Here is a 25058-nt window from a genome sequence, read left to right on the forward strand (position 1 = left end):
TATTTTAACATTTCTGCATGAATTTGAGAATGGCTAAAAGCAGTAATTATGATCGTGTAAAATAAAATGAAGAGTTAGCAACCAAATGCACATAATTCATGTGACTGCGTTCCCCTGCACCCGTGTGGAGTTGCTAGTCTCCCATCGGGCGCCTCCCCGGGTGGCGGATAGGGGAACGCCCTCCAGATATGGTGGGTACTGGGGACATAAAATACCCAGGTCGGAGCAAAACTAGCAAGCCTCCGCCCCTCTATCAAGGGAGGGGGGTTGGCGGCAGGAAGGGCATCCGGCTGTAAAAACATTGCCGAAACAAGAGGAATGATGGATGCTTCTCAAGATAAATGTTCCGGAGTAATAGCCTCCCATTCGGATCTCCGGGGGAGGCGTTTTGCGAAGGTTCCAAAGGTGTTCAAGATCAGAGTGGGAACTCTAAACGTGAGAACGATGACGGGAAAGGGAAGAGAGATAGTAGACATGATGCAGAGGAGGAAGATAAAGGCTTTGTGTGTGCAAGAGATAAGGTGGAAGGGCAATAAGGCAAAGATCTTAGCTGAAGGCTCTAAGCTACTTTATAGTAGTGCAAGGGCGGAATCAAGAAATGGAGTTGGAGTTATTTTGCACAGAGAGCTTCAAGAAGAGGTATATGAAGTCAGCAGGGTGAATGATAGGATCATGTATGTTAAGATGATGTTTGGCGGAGAAACGGTAACAGTGCTGACAGCCTATGCACCCCAAGTGGGATGTTCGGAGGACGAGAAGGAAAAATTTTGGAGGTATTTGGATGGAATAACGGTCGGAATAGAAGAGAATGAAAGAGTGATAGTCGGAGGGGATCCAAATGGTCATGTTGGCGGAAGGAAAGGTGGCATGGAGGATGGGGTTATGGCGAGAGAAATGAGGAAGGAAAAAAGATAGTGGAATTTACAGTGGCTTTTGATCTAGTGATTACGAATACCTACTTCCAAAGAAAAAGAGAAAAACTAATAACACACAGGAGTGGCGAAATTAAAAGCCAGATTGATTACGTATTATGTAGAAGGTAAAATAGTGAGGAGGTGCGAAATACTAAGGTCATATACGGTGAAGGAATAGCAACACACCATAAGCTGATTGTAGCGGATTGTGAGATGAAAGTATGTGAAATACAGAGGCATATAAATCAATGTGAAGGGAAAATTAAGTGGTGGAGATTAAAGGATAAAAATTTGAGAGAAGAGTTTAGTGAAAAAGTACTGGGAAAGGTAAAATTGGCAGAGAGTGTGCAGGAGTGGTGGAAAATATATAGTGCTATTATAAGGAAGATAGAGGAGGAAGGTTTTGGGTTAACATCTGGGAGAGAGGTGCCAAAAAATAAGGAATCATGGTGGTGGAATGAAGAGGTGCAGAAGGTTGTGAAGGAAAAGAAAGACGCTAAGAGGAAGTGGGACATGTCCGGAAGTGCTGAGGATGGGCAAGCATACAAAAGTGCAAAGAAGGAGGCAAAAAGAGCTGTAGATAAAGCTAAAGCTGAATCAGTAAGGGAGGCATACGAACAACTACAGAAAAATCAGGATATGAGGCAATTGATACGGATAGGCAAATCAAGAGATAAAGCTTCTAAGGATCTAACAGCAATAAAACAAATGAAAGATGAAACAGGAATAATTCTGCATGACCATGAAAAAATAATCCAAAGGTGGTTGAATTATTTTGAGAAATTGCTGAATGAAAAAAATGAAAGCGTGAAAACTTAGGAAGGAGGGGCAAACGAAGGATTAACGATGGACATAAGTAGAGTTGAAGTCGAATGGGCAGTTGAAAAGATGAAAAAGGGGAAGGCAGTTGGCCCAGACCAGATACCCGTTGAGGTATGGAATTGTCTCGTAAAAAGGCAATTGAGCTCCTTTCGGATTTAATGAAGAAGATTTGACGACAGGACGAGATGCCAGACGAGTGGAGAACTAGTGTACTGATCCCAATATTTAAGGGGAAAGGTGATGTGCAGGACTGCAGTAACTATAGAGGTATTAAACTGATGGCACACCCAATGAAAATGTGGGAAAGAGTTATAGAAGCAAGATTACGCAGGGAGACTGGTGTGTTAAGAACAGTTTGGGTTCATGCCTGGAAGAGGAACGACTGATGCAATACATGCCTTAAGGCGGATAGTGGAGAGACACGGGGAGCTACAAGCCGATCTACATGTGGCTTTCATTGATTTGGAGAAAGCATATGACAGAGTCCCAAGGGACGAAATATGGAGAAGCATAAGAGAGCAGTGCGTGCCAGAGAAATATGTAAGATTAGTGAAGGAAATGTACAAGGGAGCAATTAAAAAAAAAAAGTGTGGCTAGGGCCTCCCGTCGGGTAGACCTTTCGCTGGATGAAAGTCTTTAGATTTGACGCCACTTCGGCGACTTGCGCGTCGATGGGGATGAAATGATGACGATTAGGGCAACACAACACCCAGTCCCTGAGCGGAGAAAATCTCCGACCCAGCCGGGAATCGAACCCGGGCCCTTAGGATTGACATTCGGTCACGCCGACCACTTTTTTTTTTAAATCTCATTTTGTTAGCTTTTGTTCGTTGCATCTGCTCGGGGCGGACATCGTACGACATCCGTTTAAGTTCGTTGTTCATCGATTAACTCAGTTTTTTTATTACAGAGGGCTGCTAAACCTCTGACCGAACACGCTGAGCTACCGTGCCGGCGTCACTCAGCTACTGGGGGCGGACATTAGAGCAATGAGACATGTGAGAAGTAGTGTGGGCATGACAAAGGAGTTTCCAGTACAAGTAGTGTTACATCAAGCGTCTGCGCTTAGTCCCTACCTCTTTGACCTGATTATGGATGTGCTGATGAAAGGTGTGAAGAAGGAAGCACGGTGGAATATGATGTTTGTGGATGATGTGGTTGTTTGTGTGCAGAGCATCGACAGACTTGAGGAAAAGCTGGAGGATTGGAGGAAGGCACTAGAGGAAAGAGGGATGAAAATTAGCAGGGCAAAGTCAGAAGATTTAGCACTGAAGGATGTTGAGATGAGGTCTTGCAAGATCCAGGGTGATGAGCTGAAATCGGTCTGCAAATTTAAATACCTAGGGTCGTACATACACAGGGACGGAGGACTGGAAAGGGAGATACAACACCGAATAAATTGCGGTTGGAACAACTGGAGGAAAATGAGTAGAGTGTTGTGTGACAAGAAGGTGAGCATTGGGTTGAAAGGGAAAGTGTACAAGTCGGTGGTAAGGACTGCTATGACATACGGGGCAGAGACATGACCAATCACAGTCGCCCAGGAAAGGACGATGGAAGTGGCGGAAATGAGGATGCTGAGGTGGATGTGTGGGGTAACAAGGAAGGACAGGATTAGAAATGAATTTGTTAGAGGAGCTGTGAAAGTGGGACCCATGGGGAAAAAGATACAAGACAGCAGACTAAGGTGGTACAGACACTTACAGAGAAATGGGAAAGAGTATATCAGAAACAGAGTTGAAGATATAAAGATTGAAGGAGCGAGAAGGAGAGGAAGACCTTAGATGAGGTGGAAGGATAAGATATCCGGGGACCTAAGGGAGAAAGGATGGAAGAAGGAAGAGGCAGTGGATAGAGTGCTATGGAGGAGAAGGATCCAGAAGAGCAACGCCGACCCTAGTGATGTGGGACAGGGCGACGATAAAGAAGAAGAAGTGGTCCCATGCGAAGGAAAGGACTTAACAGATTTTCAACACGGAATAGTTTTTGGAGATAAACTCAAGGAACATACCATTTCAGAAATGCTTGGGGAATTAATATTCCGACATCCCTAATGTCAAGAGTGTGCCGTGAATACCAATTTCCAGGCAGACAACGCTGTGCCCTCTGGCCTTCACTTAATTACCGGGAGCAGCGGCGTTTGCACAGAGTTGTCAGTGCTAACAGATAAGCAACACTGCGTGAAATAACCGCAGAAATCATTTTGTAAAGTACGACGAACGTATCCGTTACGACAGTGCCGCGAAATTTTGCGTTAATGAGCTATGGCAGTACGCGACCGAAGCGAGTACCTTTGCTAACAGCATGACATAAGGTGCAGCGCTTCTCCTGGGCTCGTGGTCACATCCCATTGAGTCCTAGACGTCTGGAAATCCGTGGCCTCGTCGGACGAGTCCCGATTTTAGTTGATAAGAGATAATTGCAGGGTTCTACTGTGGTGCAGACCCCACGAAGCCATGGATCCAATCTGTCAACAAGGTATTGTGATAGTTGGTGTTGGCTTCAAAATGGTGTGAGCTGTGTTTACATGGAATGGCCTGTGTCCTCTGGTCCAACCGAACTAATGACTGACTGGAATACAAGGTGACCATTTTCAGCCAGTCATGGAGTTCATGTTCCCAAACAATGATGTCATGTCACTGCACCCCAATTGTTCGCAAACCAGAGACTGAGGTACGAAGGAGGGGAGCACTCGCGTACTTCTCCTAGCTAATTCTGAACCACATTTTTTCAACTGGTAAGATTCTGCGCCCCCTCTGTCCCTTCGTCCTTGGCGCGGGCCCATCCCGCCTTAGCCTGTGTGCGGCCCTCACTGTTGGATGTGGGAAAGCCTGCAGGTGGGGCTGCTACCCGCAATTCGTAATAAAGAATTGCAACTGTCCTCCATACGTCATGAGAACAATAAATTGCGTGAAAATACTTTATTTCAAATAGTTTGATATTTTACAGGATTCATTTTACGTAAACATTAAAAGGCCAGAAAAATTGATCGTAATATTGCATACAAAGGATTGCCTAAACAACTGAACCATAAGGTGAGTACTCTTTGAACGCAGCCTAACGTCAAAACTCAAGTGTCAAAGTTTCCTGTCAAAGTTTCAACTGAGAAAGTGTGAGAACCCGAAAATTTCATATGCTTTCCAATTATGAAGTACCGTATATGAGTCTGGTAGTCTGTTTGAAGTAAGTTAACACATCTCTGTGAATTATTTATTTCACGAGAAGTTGGCCGACAACATCAGAATACTGCCCGTCACGTATCGGCACTTCTCACTTTGTGTCGCTGCGAGACGACTGCTAGTATCGATCTAACAGTTCTATCATTACTGCAGTGTGGCAAGGCCTTTTTCTGTGTGTTTCAGTTAGTACTGTATGAGGCGAATTAAGGGCAATGAAGTTCCATTATTCGACTTTATAGCATTATGTAATAGTCAATTATGGATAAAGGCAACTGAAGTAAACTGAATACCCCTTGTGCATCTATAAAACGTAATCTTTACCGTGAAACGGATGAAATAGATAGCGAGCATGTTACAGCAAAAAATGCGCCTAAGAGATTGGTACAAAGGTGCAGAACACAGGTGCAGGTCACACCAATATTCACGAAAAGAAATAGGAGTAACCGACTGAATTACAGACCCATATCACTGACCTCAATTTGCAATAGGATTTTGGAGCATATACTGCACTCGAACGTTATGAATCACCTTGAAGAGAATAACTTACACATAACCAAAACGGATTCAGGAAATATTGTTCTTGTGCAACACAACTAGCTCTTCATTCCCATGAAGTAATGAGTGCTGTCGACAAGGGATCTCAGATAGATTCTATATTCCTAGATTTCCAGAAGGCTTTTGATGCCGTTCCTCACAAGCGACTATTAACCAAATTGCGTGCATATGGAGTATCGTCTCAGTGAATGGATTCGTGACCTCCTGACGGAGAGGTCACAGTTCGTAGTGATAGACGATATATCACCGAGCAGAACAAAAGTGATATCTGGCGTTCCGCAAGGTAGTGTCATAGGCCCTCTGCTGTTCCTGATTTACATTAATGATCTAGGTGATAATCTGAGCACCCACCTTAGATGGTTTGCAGATGACGCTGTAATTCACCGTCTAGTGAAATCATCAGACGATCAATTCCAATTACAAAATGATCTAGAGAGAATTTCTGTATGGTTTGAAAAGTGGCAATTGGCACTAAACAAAGAAAAGTGCGAGGTCATCCAGATGGGTACTAAAAGAAATCCGATAAATTTTGGGTATACGATAAATAGCACAAATCTAAGCGCTGTCAATTCGACCAAATACCTAGGAATTACAATTACCAGCAAGTTAAACTGGAAAGACCACATAGGTAATATTTTGGGAAGGCGAAACAAAGACTGTGCTTTGTTGGCAGAACACTCAGAAGATGCGACAAACCAACTAAGGAGACAGCCTACATTAAACTCGTCCGTCGTCTGCTGGAATACTGCTGCACGGTATGGGATCCTTAACAGGTAGGAATGACGGGGGACATCGAAAAAGTGCAAAGAAGGGCAGCTCGTTTCGTGTTATCGCACAATAGGGGCGAGAGTGTCACTGACACGATACGCGAATTGGGGTGGCAGTTATTGAAACAAAGGCGGTTTTTTCAACATTTATAGTCCTGTCTTCCTCAGTTGCGTGTAATATTACGGTATATTGATAATTTTTACTTATGGACCGTCTGACCGTCAGACGGTCCATCAGTAAAAATTATAAAAGGCGGTTCTGTTTGCGGCGAGATCTATTTACGATTTTCAATCACCAGCTTTCTCTTCCGAATGCGAAAATATTTTGTTGACACCCACCTACGTAGGGAGAAATGACCATCATAATAAAATAAGAGAAATCAGAGCTCGAACGGAAAGATTTAGGTGTACCTTTTCCCCACGCGCCATTCGAAAAAATGTCTCTGAGCACTATGGGACTTAACATCTTAGGTCATCAGTCCCCTAGAACTTAGAAATACTTAAACCTAACTAACCTAAGGACATCACACACATCCTTGCCCGATGCAGGATTCGAACCTGCGACCGTAGCGGTCACGCGGTTCCAGACTGAAGCGCCTAGAACCGCTCGGCAAGTTCGGCCGGCTGCACCATTCGAGAGTGGAATGGTTGAGAAGTAGTATAAAAATGGTTCCATGAACCCTCTGCCAGGCACTCAAGTGTGAATTGCAGAGTAACCATGTAGATATAGAATGATTTCAGATTTATAAAATTAAATGGGAAATCGAACATTGTGCTTGGTTAGCCAGTGATCTACGAAACGAATGCAATATGAAATTCGAATTATGTGAAGTCATATTTACAATAGCTTCGGATGGAGTAGGACCGTGAGTGGAAAAACTTTCGTGGATGCTTGTGTTGTGTGTCTATGTTTTGTTGTGATTTTGATGGTTGACTCAGGTGGTGGTTGGTGATAGGTGAGTTTAACGGTTTATTTTTGCTATTTTCAGCTTAAATAACACCTGGAAACAAAACACAGAATATCTAAATTAAAACTGGAAAAAAATCTGAAGTGCTTCACAAGTATCTGGACTCTATTTTGGCTTCCACACCTATGAATTCATCTTGCGCTCCTGAACTGGCCTTAACAAGTCACGCTGTAAAACACAATTTGTCCTACAATAGTGTGAACTGTGTTGCAAGACTGAACGTAATTATTTATGCTAATTGAAGTACAGTTTGTCTAGAATCAAACTGAAGGTCCATTTACACAGGTTTTGGGCCATATGTTATTCAAAATGCAACAGATGATCTAAATACGGACATTTTATTTCACTGCTTGCACTTTGATGCTTGTAACAAGCAAAACAAAGCTTTTTCCACTAGTGACACAATATTCCACAGCTGAACATGGCGTTCGAAATATGTTAATCGATTTTTGTGAAAACAGTGTTGAATCCGCTAGTGACATGTTTCAAGAAATTCAGAAGTCAATAGGAAAATATAAATTTTCTTTTCATAATGTATCGGCTAACTGCTGACAATACAAATGATAACTCTGAAACTAACAGTTTTCATTCAAAAATATGAAAAATTTTGTATCAAATTTAATTAAGGGGAATTGTCGTGCACACATAGCGCACAACTGCATGATATATGCTTTAGTTTTTACACCACATGACGCAGGATCTGTAAGTTTGAAAATTTATGCTCATTTTTTCTTCTTCTCTGCAGTATAAAGAACAGAAGAAATTGTAGAAGAAGCGGATCGAGGCTTCCAGGAAGTGGTGCGCCATGTAGGAACAAGATGATTCACTTTCTCTTACCCAGTATAGATACATCATTATTAAATTTCAAAGCCATCAGAAGTTATTTTGGAAACTGCTCAAAGATTTTGCAACACTTATTGATACTTAACACTGACAATGATTAATAGAAAATTAACTTGTATTTTCGCATCCACGATTTCAATTTGTATAATAAAAACATAAATATCTGGAACGCAACTGCATATCAGTTTGGGATGTATACAGTATTTTTCAAAATGGAACAAGAAAAATAAAACGCTATGTTTTCTTTGGATACGAAACAGCCAAAGGAAATTAAACTGTCTTCATCCGAACTTAAAACAAAAATTCACGTATTTTTTATTTTTTTGACAACGCTTTAGATTACCTAAATAAATGAGCTGATTTTAATTATACAAACTTTTTAGTTACGCTAATCCATATGAATTTAAAAATCCGTGTTAAATTTGACCATTTTGTTAACATAGTTGAATATTTAAAGCTTCCAAAACCTAACTTATATATGGGTGATCTTCATGTGTAAATTGCATTACTGAACAAATTATAAGGTGACAATTATTGAACTATATCGAATAAAATCGCCATATCTTCTGAACGGTTTTCATTAGGACGTTCAAACTCCATGGTTGGTCGCGGGCAATGATGGGAATTAGCAAGCACATGCATTGTTTGGTTTAGCGACGAAGCCCAATGTCATGGGTTCGCCAATAAGCAAAATTGGCGCATTTGGAGTATTTAGAATCCGCATTTCGCAATCGAGATTTCTCTTCACCTTCAACGGGTCACCGTGTGGTATGCAGTATCCAGTCACGGTTAAATCGGTGCCGTCTTCCTGGATGGCACGGTGACTGTCGAACGGTACGTGAAGGTTTTGAAAGTTGATTTCATCCTCATTATCCAAAGTGACCCTGATTTCGACAAGTTGTTGCTCAGTCAAGACGGAGCTCGAACCCATCGAGGACAAAGAGTATTTGATGTTCTGGATGAGCACTTTGGAAACCACATCCTGGCTCTTTGGAACCCTGAGGCCACTGGCATGGGTCTCGATTGGCTGCCATATTCTCCAGATCTGAACCCATGCGGCTCCTTTTTGTGGGGCTATATTAAAGACAAGGTGTACAGCAATAACCCTAAAACCTTTGATGAGCTGAAAACAGCTATTGAGGAGGTCATCTACAGCATCAATGTTTCGACACTTCTGCGGGTCATGCAGAATTTCGCTATTCATCTGCGCTACATTATCGCCAACGATGGCAGGCATATCCAATATGTCATAACCTAAAGACCGAATATCTGTAGTGACGTTTACACGTTGGTCAAAGCGTGTGATCGCCGTAGTTTATAACTAATTTACGTTATTGTTTAATGTAGTTCAATAATTGCCACCCTGTATATAATCCACTTCATACTTCTGAAAGTTTTTCAGAATTATCCACTACACAAAATATTTAATAAGAAAAATGATGCTTTTACAAATCCGTGAAAACTAATTTCATTTCTAATATACAGCGTGGTCCATCTGAAGTTTCGGATGAGACTATCTCTAAACCATACATCGGGTAAAAATAGTGGGTAAGACAAGTTTTTAAGCTCAAAGGGGAACATCAAATGATACTACACGTCACGTCCAACCCCCGCCCCCTTGGATGGGGCGGGAGGTAACTTTTAAATCTTAAATGTAAACACCCATTTCTTATTGCAGATTGGGATTCTCCATAAAAAAGTAATCAACTTTTGCCTGAAACATTTTTTTTAACCATTGGCAGATGGTGCTGAAATCAACAAAAAAGTAAAATTGGGGGAAGAACTCAAATTTATTTAGAATATCTGAGAAAGACGCATCAAATCGATAAAAAAATGTGCACCAATTCTTTTGTTAAGCACAATTGAGCCATTTTTGTACAAAATGTATTGTATCCTACTTTTAGTGTTACCCAGGAACAACGACATGGACGTAGTAGAATAATATTCCCATGGGGTACATCATTAGTGTGAGTCCCCTTGCCCCTCACATGTTGGGATGCTTCATTAGTGTGAGTCCCCTTGCCTCTCACAATTTGGGGTGCTTAATGAATGAAATTAGCCACGAAGAAATTGTTGTGGATTGGCAGGAGACCAACCCACTAAATTTAGAGGAAGCCGAAAGGCACGCGTTTTAGTTCACACAGGCTGGCGTGAGATCTGGAACAGAACAAGGAAATTAGAACTTAGAAAAACGGACGCAGATGGTGGAATACTTAACTTTAATCCATTAATGCTGAACGTAGCTCTTGTCTGTACATTATTTACAATATCAATAGTAACTGAACATGGCGTCTTGCTAGGTCGTAGCAAATGACGTAGCTGAAGGCTATATGCTAACTATCGTCTCGGCAAATGAGAGCGTATTTTGTCAGTGAACCATCACTAGCAAAGTCGGCTGTACAACTGGGGCGAGTGCTAGGAAGTCTCTATAGACCTGCCTTGTGGCGGCGCTCGGTCTGCAATCACTGATAGTGGCGACACGCGGGTCCGACGTATACCAACGGACCGCGGCCGATTTAAAGGCTACCACCTAGCAAGTGTCGTGTCTGGAGGTGACACCACATTCCTCCCCCGCAAATCGGCGTACGGTCGTGTTATAAGGCTTCCGCCCGCCGTGGGGAGGACCCCATGTTGACGTATGCGACGAGGTGGGGAGCCTAACAACAGGCGAGGCTGTGCCACCCGCACCCTGCCATTCGGTCCGAGGGGAGCTAGGAAACGCCTGAAAACCTGCTCCAGGGTGCACGCCAACATGCGGTGTATGCGCCCGCAGAGAGACAGGAGGGGCCGAAGGGTCGACGGGCGAAGACGCCATATGGCCCGGAGCGGGCAAGAGGTCCATGTCGGAGGAGAACTGGTCACGGGAGGAGCCCGGCGGCTGCAGCGAAGCGTCCACTGCGGGCGTCACCGGCGGGAGAACAGGCGGCGGCGGCGGCGGCGCGTCGCCATGGGGAAAAATGGAAGGCAGCGTCGGTAACACCTGGCGCGGAGGCGAGCCAATAGATGGGTCCCCAGGGCACTGACCGGGCGGCATCGTCGCTGAAAGCAGACGGGGAGCGGCAGAACCCGTGCGACGACAGAGGCGCAGCTGATTGAGATGCCGACGCACCTCACCAGAGGCCCCCAAAACCAGATACATAGCGCGGCCGAGGCAGCGAAGAATGCGCCCTTCAAGCCAACCCCGTGAACCTCGATAGTGACGATAGTAGGCAACGTCGCCTGGAGCAAAAGCAGGTGTCTGCCGCTGCACAGGAACCTGATGCGGCGAATGTAGGAAAGACATCAAGGATCGATGATGACGACCGTGGGGCAACTCAGCCGGCGAGCGACCATCTTGGGGCTGAGAGCGATACGAGGACAAAAAGAGCAACAACGCGTCCTCCCGAGAATGCGACTCTTTCAACTTCCTTGAAAGTCCTGACCAATCGTTCAGCGGCACCGTTTGACTGTGGCAAAAACGGCGCGGACGTCAGATGTTGAATACCATTGGCCTTGCAGAATGACTGAAATTCTGCGGACATGAATTGTGGGCCACTGTCGGAAACAATAGTCTGTGGCAGACCTTCAATGCAAAAGATAGCAGATAACGCTTGGATGGTGGCAGATGACGTCGTGGAAAACATCCGGACAACAAAAGGAAAATTACTGAATGAATTGACCAGAACCAACCATCGAGCATTCCAGAATGGACCAGCAAAATCGATGTGTAAGCGTTGCCAAGGGGAAGTGGCTTTCGGCCATGCACAGAATTTCCGCGGTGGCGCGGAGTGTTGTTCGGCACACGCCATGCAAGAAGAGCACATATTCGTAATCGCAGCATCGATTCCGAACCAAGTACAGTGCTGACGAGCAAGGTGTTTCGTTCTTACTATACCCCAATGTACTTGGTGGAGAAGCCGTAATACAGAGAACTGTAACGAACGTGGGACCACGACCCTGGACTGATCATTATCAGAGCGCAACAGCAAAACACGTCGTACAAAAAGTCTCTCATTGTGAGCAAAAAATCGGCGAACCAACGGATCCACGATCCGTGACTTTGACAAGGGCCATTGCGTAGCAACAAAACGCAGAACGGTAGCAAGGACAGGGTCAGCAGCTGTGGCTGTAACTACACGACGAAAATCAATCGGAAACGATTCAACCACGTCATCGGTTTCCGCATCAATGAACATGCAAGCAAGTTCGGAGGAATCGAATGCTCTATCCTCAGCAACAGGCAAACGGGACAACGCATCGGCGTTTCCGTACAGAGCACTGGACCGATACAAGATATCGTAGCGGTACTGCGAGAGGAAAATAGACCAGCGAATGAATTTCTGCGCTGTACGTGGAGGTACAGGCTTGTTGGGATGAAAAAGCGATGTCAAAGGTTTGTGGTCTGTGATGATGGTAAAGTGACGGCCACACAAGAAATCATGGAACTTTGTAACACCAAATATGAGAGCCAATGCTTCTTTCTCGATCTGTGTATAATTTCTTTGCGCAGACGAGAGCAATTTGGACGCAAAGGCAATAGGGCGATCGTGCGATCCATCTGTGTGCGCAAGCATAGCACCGATCCCGAAATCCGATGCATCCACCATCAACAAAAGAGGTTTCTGGGGATCGTAGGGCGTAAGGCAAATTTTGGAAAGCAACGCCGATTTCAACTGGCGAAAGGCGCGTTCGCATTCCGTCGTCCAGACGAACGGAACACCTTTACGGCGTAAGTGATGAAGCGGAGCTGAAATGGAAGAGGCGTGGCGCACATATTTATTGTAATAGTTGATTTTTCCCAGCACACTCTGTAGCTGCTTCAAATTCTGCGGCGAAGACAAGTCTTGTATGGCACGGAGGTGCTCGGGACTGGGATGTATGCCTTGGACATTGATTACATGTCCCAGGTAGGGCAATTGGCGAGCAAAAAACACACATTTGTCCTTCCGCAAGCGAAGACCATTTTGTCGCAAGACCTGAAATAATGTTCTGAGATTGGCTAAATGTTCTTCTTCCGTCTTTCCGGAGATCATAATATTGTCCAGATAGTTTGCTGCAGTAGGGACCGACGCACAAACAGTTTGCAGATACTGCTGAAACAATGCAGGGGCGGATGCACACCCGAATGGCAGTCGTTTGAATCGATACAAACCAAGATGCGTGTTAACCACCAAAACACGCTGGGATTCTTCGTCCACCGATATTTGCAAGTACACATCTGCTAGGTCCAACTTCGAAAAATATTTACCCGGGCACAGTTTGTCAAAAAGATCTTCCAGGCAGGTAAAGGAAAAGTTGCAGTCACTAGTTGTGGATTCACTGTTGCCTTGAAGTCCACACAAAGTCTCAATTTTCCGGAAGGCTTTGGCAAAATTACTAAGGGTGATGCCCAGAGAGAAGTCTGCACACGTTCAATTACACCTTGTGATTCCAAATCGTGTAATGTTTTTGCGACCTCTTCACGCAATGCATGGGGAACATTGCGCGCTCTGAAAAATTTTGGTTGCGCATTGACTTTCAGTGCCAAATGTGCTTTATAGTTCTTAGCGCAACCAAGACCCTGTGCAAAAATGTCTGCAAATTCTTCACATGGACGAGAAACACTGCCTGAAGGCACAGTCTGGTGCACTGATAGGACCTGATTGACTATAGACAAGTTAAACAACTGAAATAAATCTAAACGAAAGAAGTTCACTGCAGAAGAAGAACGAAGGATGTACAAGGACACAAGTTTTGTTTGTCCCTTTTATGTTGCAAGAAGGCTGCACTGTCCTAACACAGGGATATGCTGACCGGAATAGCTACTGAGCTTAACATTTGCGGCATGCAATGGAGGTGTGCCCAGCTGTTTGTACGTGTCTTGATTGATCAGTGAAACTGCAGCTCCGGTATTGAGCTGGAATGATATCACTTTGCTGTTAATGTCCAAGTCCACAAAAAGTTTATTGTCCTGCTGACGACAAGAGCGACTGTCTCGTGCAACGTGAACTGACACTGGTACAAAATCACTTGCGACTTGACGGGATTTCCGGCGATGTCGACGCACACTATTTGTAGGACGAACACCGTCACTGTTAGAGAGAGTGGCACTGAGTGGAGTGGAATGAACTACATGAATTTGCATGGGCGAAGTCTGACGAGCCTGAGTATCCTTGGTTCGAATTCGGCGCGAAGCAAAGGGCCTGGAATGGTTGTGAGTAGTATCCGATTTGAACTTTTTCTGGCAAACACTCTGAACATGGCCTTTTTTATTACAGAAAAAGCAAATAGCTTGGCGTGACGGGCAGTTCTCATGCGAATGTCTAGTAGCACACCGCAGGCATGATTTTAGCACTGCATTTGCTTGCCGTCGCGGCACCCGTGGCTGAGAGCCTGGCGGCCGCTGAGCGGCCGGGCGCGAGGACTGTTTACTGTTCCGTGCAGCGCGCCCGGCGGGCCGGTTAACCTGACACACGGGTGGTGAAGTTTCAAATGATTCCTGAGCAAAGTCAAGTGTGTCCTGCCGATCCAATATGTCCATCACTTGTTGAAGGGAGGGATTGACTAGTCTCAAAATCTGTTCCCTTATACGAACATCAGAAACGTTCTGTGCAATTGCATCACGTACCATAGTATCTGAATAAGGGAGTCCACATTGTCACCCAAAAGCACAATCCCTAGTAAGGCTTTGCAAGGTTGCAACCCACTCCTGATTAGTTTGGCCTGCCGTATGTTTTGTACGAAAGAAGGTATACCTTTTTGCAACTACATTGACTGATTCTTTGAAATATGCATCTAATGCAGACAAAATTTCGTCGTAGGACAGAGTTGCTACATCGCGTCAGGGAAATAATTTGACTATCACACGGTACATGTGCACCCCGATGGTGGACAACAAAAATGGCTGCCGCTCATTACCTTGAATTCTGTAGGCGGCGAGATGGAATCCAAATTGGCGTGACCACTCCGTCCAGCTTTCCAGTTCAGCATCAAAAGGTCGAAAAGTTGGTGCAACTGCGTGTTGTGGCTGCGTTAGCGGTGGAGCAGCAGCTGCCGCATCGTTTTGCATTGCACGTTGGCCCTGGACGAGCTGTCCAAGGGCATCCAGTAAGGCCAGCGATAAAATTCGGACAGTACATCTGGAGATGGTGGCGAAGCCATTACACAAGTAAATCAGGGCAGTATAGTTAAGAACGCAGAAAACCTCGTCGCCAAAATGTTGTGGATTGGCCGGAGACCAACCCACTAAATTTAGAGGAAGCCGAAAGGCACGCGTTTTAGGCAGGCGTGAGGTCTGGAACAGGACAAGGAAATTAGGACTTAGAAAACGGATGCAGATGGTGGAATACTTAACTTTAATCCATTAATGTTGAACGTAGCTCTTGTCTGTACATTATTTACAATATCAATAGTAACTGAACATGGCGTCTTGCTAGGTCGTAGCAAATGACGTAGCTGAAGGCTATGCTACCGTCTCGGTAAATGAGAGCGTATTTTGTCAGTGAACCATCGCTAGCAAAGTCGGCTGTAGAACTGGGGCGAGTGCTAGGAAGTCTCTCTAGACCTGCCTTGTGGCGGCGCTCGGTCTGCAATCACCGATAGTGGCGACAAGCGGGTCCGACGTATACTAACGGACCGCGGCCGATTTAAAGGCTACCACCTAGCAAGTGTGGTGTCTGGCGGTGACACCACAGAAATTGTTCAAAATTATCCCCATTTGCTTCAATGCATAAAGTCAAACATCTGCGAAAGTTGTCCACAGTTTTGAGCAGCACATCCCGTGGTATGGCTGCACACGCTCTTCGAATGCATTGCTCCATATCGTTTCGGGTTGTGGGTTGTCTTTCATAAACAATATTTTTTAAATAACCCCGCAAGAAAAAAATCAGGACATGTTAGGTCTGGTGAACGTGGAGGCCACTGAATTGGTCCGCCGTGTCATAAGCCGACCAGGGTACCATAAATTTAAAACGTTCCGCACATTTTTAGCATAATGGGGAGCGGCTCCGTCCTGTTGGAACCACATTCGTTGCCTAGTTTCTGAATCAACATCCTCCATTAGGTCCAACAAATCATCACAGTGAAGTTGTAAATAACATTCCCCAGTAACATTTCGGTCATAAAAATACAGTTCTATCAAGTAATCGTTTAAAATTCCGCACCAGACCATTAACGATTATTTGTGTTGATTGCCAACGGGTCTGTGCCAGTGTGGATTGACAGGGGACCAATAATGATGATCATGACGATTTAATTTGCCATTGTTTTTGAAAATGGCTTCATCGGTGAACATTGTCACCACTTATCGTTATCCCATTGGCAGAAATGCAATTGCATTTGCATATCTTTCGCCGATAATGCCTGTGTCAGTGTGATATGATACGCATGATATTTATGTGCCTTCAAAATCCTCAAAACAGTTGATTTCGATACTCCAGTTTGTCTCTGAATTGCACGACTGCTCATTTCTGGATCCACTTGAACACAGGCGAGAGCGGTAAGGGTACGAGCGCCCATCGCCCCGATGGACGATTCCGTGGTGGAAGCACCAGTCTGCACCCCATCGGAGGTATAACCATCTTTGCTTGCACCAGACGCTGTACCTATGAACGTTGGACAGCAGCTGAGCCAGCACCACTCTTCCACCGCCGACGTGACGCCGCCCTCGGACTCCACAGGTACTCCACCAGACGCACACCATCGACGCACCTTTGCGTGGTCTGACGATGTAGACGAAACACCCACCGTTGAGACAGCAGCGAATGCTGCTGCTTCAACCCACGACTGCTAATCGACAGGGTTGCTAGATGGGGATGTGCAGCCTCCTGGGACGACATGCCCGTTCGCTGCTGCTCTTCTTGCCTCCATGAGCGTCCCAGTAGTCCCAATTCCACGACAAGCTTAGAGGATTGGCTCCATCAATGTCAACACCATTGGCACCCCTGTCAAACTACAATTGCTCAGTGAAATGTTGAGGGCGTCGGACCTCGATGTTGCCCTTTTGCAAGAAGTTCGTGTGGCGACGCTTCCTAATATCTATGGCTATGTGTCCTACCTCAAGCCGTGTGCTGACAGTGGCAGTGGGACAGCTATTCTTTTAAAGGAAGGCACTGAGGTAGACGACGTGATTTACCTACCATCGGCTAGGGGGTTTTGTTGTGACTTTCCACGGTGTCCGAGTCATCAATATTTACGCTCCCTCGGGCACGGCCAAGCGACGGGAACGGTCGCGATTCTATTCAGAACAGGTGGCTCCTTTGTTTGTAGGCCGCTACGACCATATTATTCTTGGCGGTGACTTCAATTGTGTGTTATCCCAGAAGGACCAACATCCGCATTTCACCAGGTGCCAGGAAGTCAAACTCCTCGTGCGTGAACTGAACCTCAGCGAGAATTGGGACCGCGTGCATGGTGATCGGCCTGGTTATACGTACGTCACCAGCCATTCAGCAAGTCGTCTTGACCGTGCCTACGTTTACCAAGGACTCGTAACTGCCACGCTCGACGCTGAGTTATGGCCTACCGACTTTTCCGACCATATCACCTACATTTGCACTGTTACGCTCCAGAGGCAGAAGGAGTGGCGCGGTCGAGGCCTGTGGAAGCTGAATGTCGCCCATCTCAAGGATCCGGAATGCAGACAGGTCGTAGAAACGACGTGTAACAAATGTGTGAGACGCCTTCCAGCGTATCCTTCAACACTCCGGTGGTGGCTCGACTGCACCAAGCCTGCTTTACGTCGTTCGATGATGAATTACGGTCGTGACAAAATGCTGTGGCAACGACATACCATAGAATACTACTTCACAACTCTCCGGGAACTCTCAAACAATGCCCCCTCTGTTTAGCGACAGGTTGAAATTCAACGTATTAAGGCGACGATAATTTCTCTTACGCGTCACCCCCTTGAAGGCACAATAGTACGCGCAAGATGTCACGATTGTGTACTAGGAGAGCCCCCGTCCATGCATCATATTATCCGAGAGAAGCAGCGGTGTCGGAGAAAGCTGGTCAGCTCCATCGACATGCCAGATGGTCGTCGATTGACATCTCAGAATGGCATAGTAAAAGCCTTTGTGGATCACTACAATCAATTATATGCAACAGAGGACCAGAACATAGCGGTAATGACTGATGTCCTCCGTTCCTTGACGGGTACCCTGGATGAGGCTGCTGCGGAGATTCTCACGGCGACAATTACGTCTGATGACGTCGCCGATGCTCTTCATAAGGGTGCGGCGAATAAAGCCCCAGGTCCAGATGGGTTCCCGCTGGAGTTTTACCGCACATTCCATGACATCATGGGCTCACGCTGGACTGCGATGTATGAACAACTGATGAACCCTGACCTTCCCACCCGAGTTCGTAGAAGCCTTGCTTATTCCGGCCACCAAGCCATCTGGAGGTCAGGGAGTTAGGCATTGCCGGCAGTTTGACCATGTTAAATTGTGACTTCAAGATTTTTACCCAGATTCTTGCCGCTCGCCTTCGGCGCGTCGTTCCTCAAGTCATCTCTCTGGGTAAGACGTGCTTTGGTGGTGACAGTAACATTCAGACGGCACTCAGCGATTACCGTGACGCCATAGCACTGGCCACGACCTGCCGCCGTCGCGGTGCCGTACTGACAGTGGACTTCGACCAAGCCTTTGAAAGAGTGAGTCATGCCTTTCTAGAAAACGTACTCAGACGGATGGCCTTTCCCCACAGGCTTATACACATCGTCTTGCGGCTCCTCCGAGGCTCGACATCGCGACTGCTGGTCAATGGCCGTGTGGCGGGCCCTATTAATGTCATGCCGTCGGTCCGTCAAGGATGTCTGCTGTCGATGCTGCTTTTAGCCATCGCCCTTGAGCCATTGTTACACGGTTAGAGGAGCCAGCTCGCAGGGATAACAATGAGGGTGAATGCTTTCATCTGCCGCGCCTATGCAGATGACGTGGTGCTCTTGGTTCTATCGGAGGATGAAGTGCGAGAGGCACTGGCATAGATCAACCAGTACGGGACTGCTGCGGGAAGCCGTGTGGACCTGACGAAATCTAGTGCTATGTCCGTCGGTAGAGATCTTCCAGCGGAGAGTGTGGCTCCATTGCCAATAGTGGACAAGCCCAAATGTTTGAGGATCGCCTTCACGTGCGATATACAGCGCACGATCTCATTTGACTATAAACGCCTGCTTCAAACTATCCTCGCGAACTTTCGTGGCAACCTCCTGAGAGCATTGGACGTGTTACAAAGGTAACACTCATCTAGTCTCGCGACTGCCCCGTTTAACACAGATTTTACAGATGCCAAAGGCAATGGCACACACACTTCAGGCGGCGTTCGGCTACTTTGTAAGCGCGGGTCTTATCCTCAAAGTCCGCTACTACATGCTGACACTTCCTCCTCGAGATGGCGGCCTCGGCCTTGCCAACGTCCTAGCTGCCCTTTATGTAAGTACGATGGTTAAGTCCTGGACCCGCCGCCGAACTGGATTATCGGGAAGCCTGATTGACGCACTAGCCCCTCTCTCTCGAGTGACACCTGTTGCAGTAGCCCATATTTCTTCCTCGCTCTCACATGTCAGGACCTTTTTCATCGAATACAGTTACGTCCATGCCGACTTGCCTAGTACCAGAAACCCTACTTCACGTGATGTTTACCGCCTAATGACGAGAAATCATACTAGGAATGTTGTGGAAAGCCGACATCCAATGATCGCATGGCCCGTGTTTTGGTGTTCTGTGCACCATATCGAGCGCTCGTGCGACCTGGTATCTGGTCTTTAATGGAAAATACATGCCACAACTTCGTCTACATGCCATAAAAATGACAGATTCGCCGCTGTGTCCTCGTTGTCACACGCTTGATACGGACGAACATCAACTGGTGTGTGGATCTTCTGCAGAGGTGTGAAACTGATTCAGAAGATGCTTACCTTTCTTCTACGTACGGCTCCCCATGCCATTACACCGCAATGTCTTCTGTTCCCAGATGAGACATACTTCCCACGTATGAAGACCAACGCTGTGATCTGGATAAAAGGCCTCTCGATCTCTTATTTGTTCCATGAAGGTGATAAGAGTGTTCTTGATTTTTGGACGTTCCTGCAAGATCGCTTTACTTTTTTCGTACACCATCTGCGATACCGTCAGTACTAGGCCAACTTTTTGGATAGTGCCTTCTTCGATCCCCCCCTGCAGTTGGAGTGTCCCAGGTATGAGAAGGTGATTTCAGTGAGATTGTGTAATACCAGGACTCGATCCAATATATCGGTAGACGCAATATTCTTCGTGAAGACGTGCCTGGAGCATGCCTGACTGCCTTGTGATACAGTGTGCGTCTACCCACAAGTTGGCGGGACGCGGATGCAATTTCGTCTGTTCTGCCAGGAAGGCGTTTTCTCTAAATTCTATAAATCCCTTTTTATTTTGTTTGTTATTGATGGAAATTAGGCATAATTGTTTTTCGCCTGGAGGGCGTCCTATGTGATCTCAACAAATATATATAAAAAATAAATAAATAAGTAAATTATTATGATACATGCTCTGAAAACAAAAACCTGATATCGAAAAATTATCCTTATTTACATTTTCGAGAAATATATTTTTATTTTATGCAGAAGGCCGTCATTTATTTTAGAACACCAGAGACTCTTATTTTCTTTGTTAAAAAAAAGATAGCCAAACGGTAAGCTTAAAAAAAAAAAAAAAAAAAAAAAAAGTTGGTAGAGCACTTGCCCGCGCAAGGCAAAGGTCCCGAGTTCAAGTCTCGGTCCGGCACACAGTTTTAATCTGTCAGGAAGTTTCATATCAGCGCACACTCCGCTGCAGAGCGAAAATCTCATTCTCGAAACATCTTTCTTCCTTTGAGTACTGTAGGCTTAAAAGCAATTTTCCTTAAGAACGCTTTCTTTGGCACCAACTCTGAAACAGAAAAACGAAAATGAAAGAAACAACAGAGCTCTGATTGCAAAAAGCGAACATTCACAAAGAAATAATTTGCGAAAAACATAAAGTTTCGAATGGAAAAAGCAACTGTGCAATGACCATAGTAAAACAAAAAGCCGCGAAGAATGAAACAAGCTAATGAGTGCAAATAATTGTAAGTTCGATACCAGCGTCTTCTAACATGGAAGAAGAAACAGTAGTAATCAGTATGTGGTACAGGGGATGCAAAACGCCGACAGTGGTATTTCGAATATGTCATGCCTAAACAAAAGTGCCAGTGAGTCTATAGAAAACAAAGGAACGAAACGTATCATCCACTCGTAATGGCTACAATATAAATATTGGCAATATTTTGCCAATAAAATCTTTGAACGAGCTTTCCAACTTTTACAATGCTTGAGATAGAGAGAAACCAAAGTGACAGGAAGGGTTTCAAAATGATTCAAATGGTTCTGAGCACTATGGGACTTAACGTCTGAGGTCATCAGTCCCCTAGAACTTAGAACTACGTAAACCTAACTAACCTAAGGACATCACACACATCCAAGCCCGAGGCTGGATTCGAACCTGCGACCGTAGCGGTCGCTCGGTTCTAGACTGACGTGCCTAGAACCGCTCGGCCACACCGGCTGGCAACAGGAACGTAGTTGAGTGTTGGACAGAATATCTATGCGGATCCTTGGTGTTGGCGCATCTTGCTGTTAGTATGATTCCAGGGACTTGCACACTAACACGACATCACCTTGAAGTAACTTGAAACAGTCGTTAACAGGTCGAAAGCTATTAAGGCAATAGTATCGTCTGGTATGTGACATGAAAGAAATTAATCATTACGGCATCGAACGTAATTCGTTGCTTCCCTAAGTATTTTCGTTTTTTAAATCTCCCTACACGGTGGCCAGCCAAAAAAAAAGAGCTCTAAAAAGCAACACCTCCCATAGCACATTTGCTGATCACCTTATAGCCAACAACCACCACCCAACCACAATAGAAACAGACTTAAGAATACTAAAATCCAGCCACAGCCTATACAGCAAACTGATCATTGAGGAAAACTTCCCTATGCAGAAAGAAGTCAATAGTTGATGGAAAACAGGTCTTAAATGAATACACTACACTGTGCGAGGGCACACTATTTAACACATTAAAGGAACTTTACAAATAAAACCAGCACAAACAGATATAGTCTACACACGCACACACGCACACACGCATCTACACACACACACACACATCACACACACACACACACACACACACACACACACACACACACACACACGCACGCACTCTCACACACACACACGAAAACTAAATACACTAAAATCTATGAAGACGCACCATTTACACACAAACAGGAATACCATAAAAAAGACAACACACACAGCTAAGAAACACACAGAAAACACACACAGAGACGCGAACATTCACACACACACACACACACACACACACACACAAAGATAAAATGCAAATAAAATTCAAATTTGGCGCCGAACTCTCTGGTGAGCAAATGAACACTGACTGGGCAGGGACACATAACAAACCACAAACACACTGTGTTCTGGTGTAGTGAAAAACGTTTTGCTATGTTATTTGTGTAGCTACGTATGCATCACAACATCTCAGCATGATGCGGAGAATGGAAGTGCTTCCCACACGAAAACGTAAGTAAATACGAAAATTAGGCGCGAAAACATCGCGAAAAACTAAATTACACTCTAGAAGATAGGTTAACTCTCAGCAAAAAAACTTTCTCATCAACATCGTTTGGTTGCAGATGACAAGCTACCTGTAATAATCAACACAAAAGTGGTTAAGAAAATTCAAGCTCACCAAATGTAAAGGTATTTACAAAAAGAAACGGTCTGTTGTTTGAACTAAAGATGCACATAATTTTATAATCATGGAACAAAAATGTTCACACTGCAGAATAAATAAAAACCAAAACCCACGGATGATGGCACAGTGGTGCCGAAACATGTTTGGATACTGAGAAAAACGGTGTTTTGCGTAACTGGCGGACCTCAAATCCCAAAAAAAGGCTCTCCATTTTACATATAGCATATACTTTAATTGTGGTGTCACCGCCGGACACCACACTTGCTAGGTGGTAGTTTTAAATCGGCCGCGGTCCATTAGTACATGTCGGACCTGCGTGTCGCCACTGTGTGATCGCAGACCGAGCGCCACCACAAGGCAGGTCTCCAGATACGGACTAGCACTCGCCCCAGTTGTACGGACGACGTAGCTAGCGATGCACACTGACGAAGCCTTGCTCATTTGCAGAGCAGATAGTTAGAATAGCCTTCAGCTAAGTCAATGGCTACGACCTAGCAAGGCGCCATTAGTAACATTGCATGTATCTAAAGAGTCTCACTTGTATCGCCACAATCTCCAGATGTACCAAAAGGATGGATTAAAGTTAAGTATTACAGAAGCTACGTACTTTTCTTTATAGCATTCATTACGTATCCTGCTTCAGACCTCACGCCATCCTGCTTTAGCTTAGCGCGTGCCTTTCGGCTTCCTCTCATTGTGTCTAGGCTGTCTTGTCTAGACACAACATTAATAACTCGAGATCGCAGAGGGGAGTATCCACAACCGTTACCAGCGTCAAAATTTTCGTCATGTAACTTCAGGTTGCGACTAGCTAACTAATTTTGGCCCAAAAATTATGTTTCACGCCTCTTTAGGCCTAGTCTCTAAAGACGACTGGCCATAGAGCCACTGTCGAGTACGAAAAGTTTGCTTGGTTGTCACTGGCTCCAGCTGTGTTTGAATCCCATTTCAGAAAAAGTTCTTCGCCATGTCAGATATGTGCACAACTAGCTGCTCGAGAAAACCTCAGAAATTTAAAGTCATTTGTGCCAAATAACAAGAGCGATAGGTGACTTTCGAATTGCACATAGTCTACATAACATGCCCTCAAGAGTACAGTGAAATTACAACTAATACGCTGTTGATGTTTCCATGGAACTATGGATGATATTCATCGCAGTTTTTAAAACTGCTTAATTCATTAATAATATTCTGCAAAACCACTGGCCAAGCTAGCAACGTCTAGTAGACGATAGTGAAGCCTTTTAGACGGCAAGAGGACCATGATCTATCGTGGACCTTGAAAGTCCAGACATTCTTACAAAATCTCTTATTCACTTAAAAATCCGGTTTCAGTAAGTATTACTGAGTTACTTATGTGATAGGGTTTGCAAGTGTAAGTGATTAAGGTGATAACTACACTAATGGCCATTAAAATTGCTACACCAAGAAGAAATGCAGATGATAAACGGGTATTCATTGGACAAATATATTATACTAGAACTGACATGTGATTACATTTTCACGCAATTTGGGTGCATAGATCCTGAGAAATCAGTACCCAGAACAACCACCTCTGCCCGTAATAACGGCCTTGATACGCCTGGGCATTGAGTCAAACAGAGCTTGGATGGCGTGTACAGCTACAGCTGCCTGTGCAGCTTCAACACGATACTACACTTCACCAAGAGTAGTGGCTGGTGTGTTGTGACGAGCCACCATTGACCAGACATTTTCAATTGGTGAGAGATTTGGAGAGTGTGCTAGCCGGGGCAGCAGTCGAACATTTTCCGTATCCAGAAAGCCCTATTCAGGACCTGCAATATGCGGCCGTGCATTACCCTGCTGAAATGTAGGGTTTCGCAGGGATCGAATGAAGGGTAGAACCACGGGTCGTAACACATCTGAAATGTAACGTCCACTGTTCAAAGTGCCGTAAATGCGAACAAGAGGTGACCGAGACGTGTAACCAATGGCACCCGATACCATCATGCCGGGTGATACGCCAGTATGGCGATGACGAATACACGCTTCCACTGTGCGTTCATCGCGATGTCGCCAAACACGGATGCGACTATCATGATGCTGCAAACAGAACCTGGATTCATCCGAAAAAATGACGTTTAGCCATTTGTGCACCCAGGTTCGTCGTCGAGTACACCATCGCAGGCGCTCCTGTCTGTGAGGCAGCGTCAAGGGTAACCGCAGCCATGGTCTCCGAGCTGATAGTCCATGCCAGTGCAAACGACATCGAATTGTTCGACCAGATGGTTGTTGTCTTGTAAACGTCCCCATCTTTTGG

At 45.3% G+C, this 25058-nt stretch overlaps 1 protein-coding gene across 1 annotated transcript; it reads left to right on the plus strand.

The window, feature by feature from the left end:
• Positions 1 to 1127: 1127 nt before the first annotated feature.
• LOC124775154 lies at positions 1128 to 1733 on the plus strand. Its single transcript, XM_047249993.1, has one exon. The coding sequence runs from the start codon at positions 1128 to 1130 to the stop codon at positions 1731 to 1733; it is 606 nt and encodes a 201-aa protein (XP_047105949.1).
• The last annotated feature ends 23325 nt before the right edge of the window (positions 1734 to 25058 follow it).

This window comes from Schistocerca piceifrons, chromosome 2 (assembly GCF_021461385.2).
Source record: "Schistocerca piceifrons isolate TAMUIC-IGC-003096 chromosome 2, iqSchPice1.1, whole genome shotgun sequence".
Taxonomy (NCBI): Eukaryota; Metazoa; Arthropoda; class Insecta; order Orthoptera; family Acrididae; genus Schistocerca; species Schistocerca piceifrons.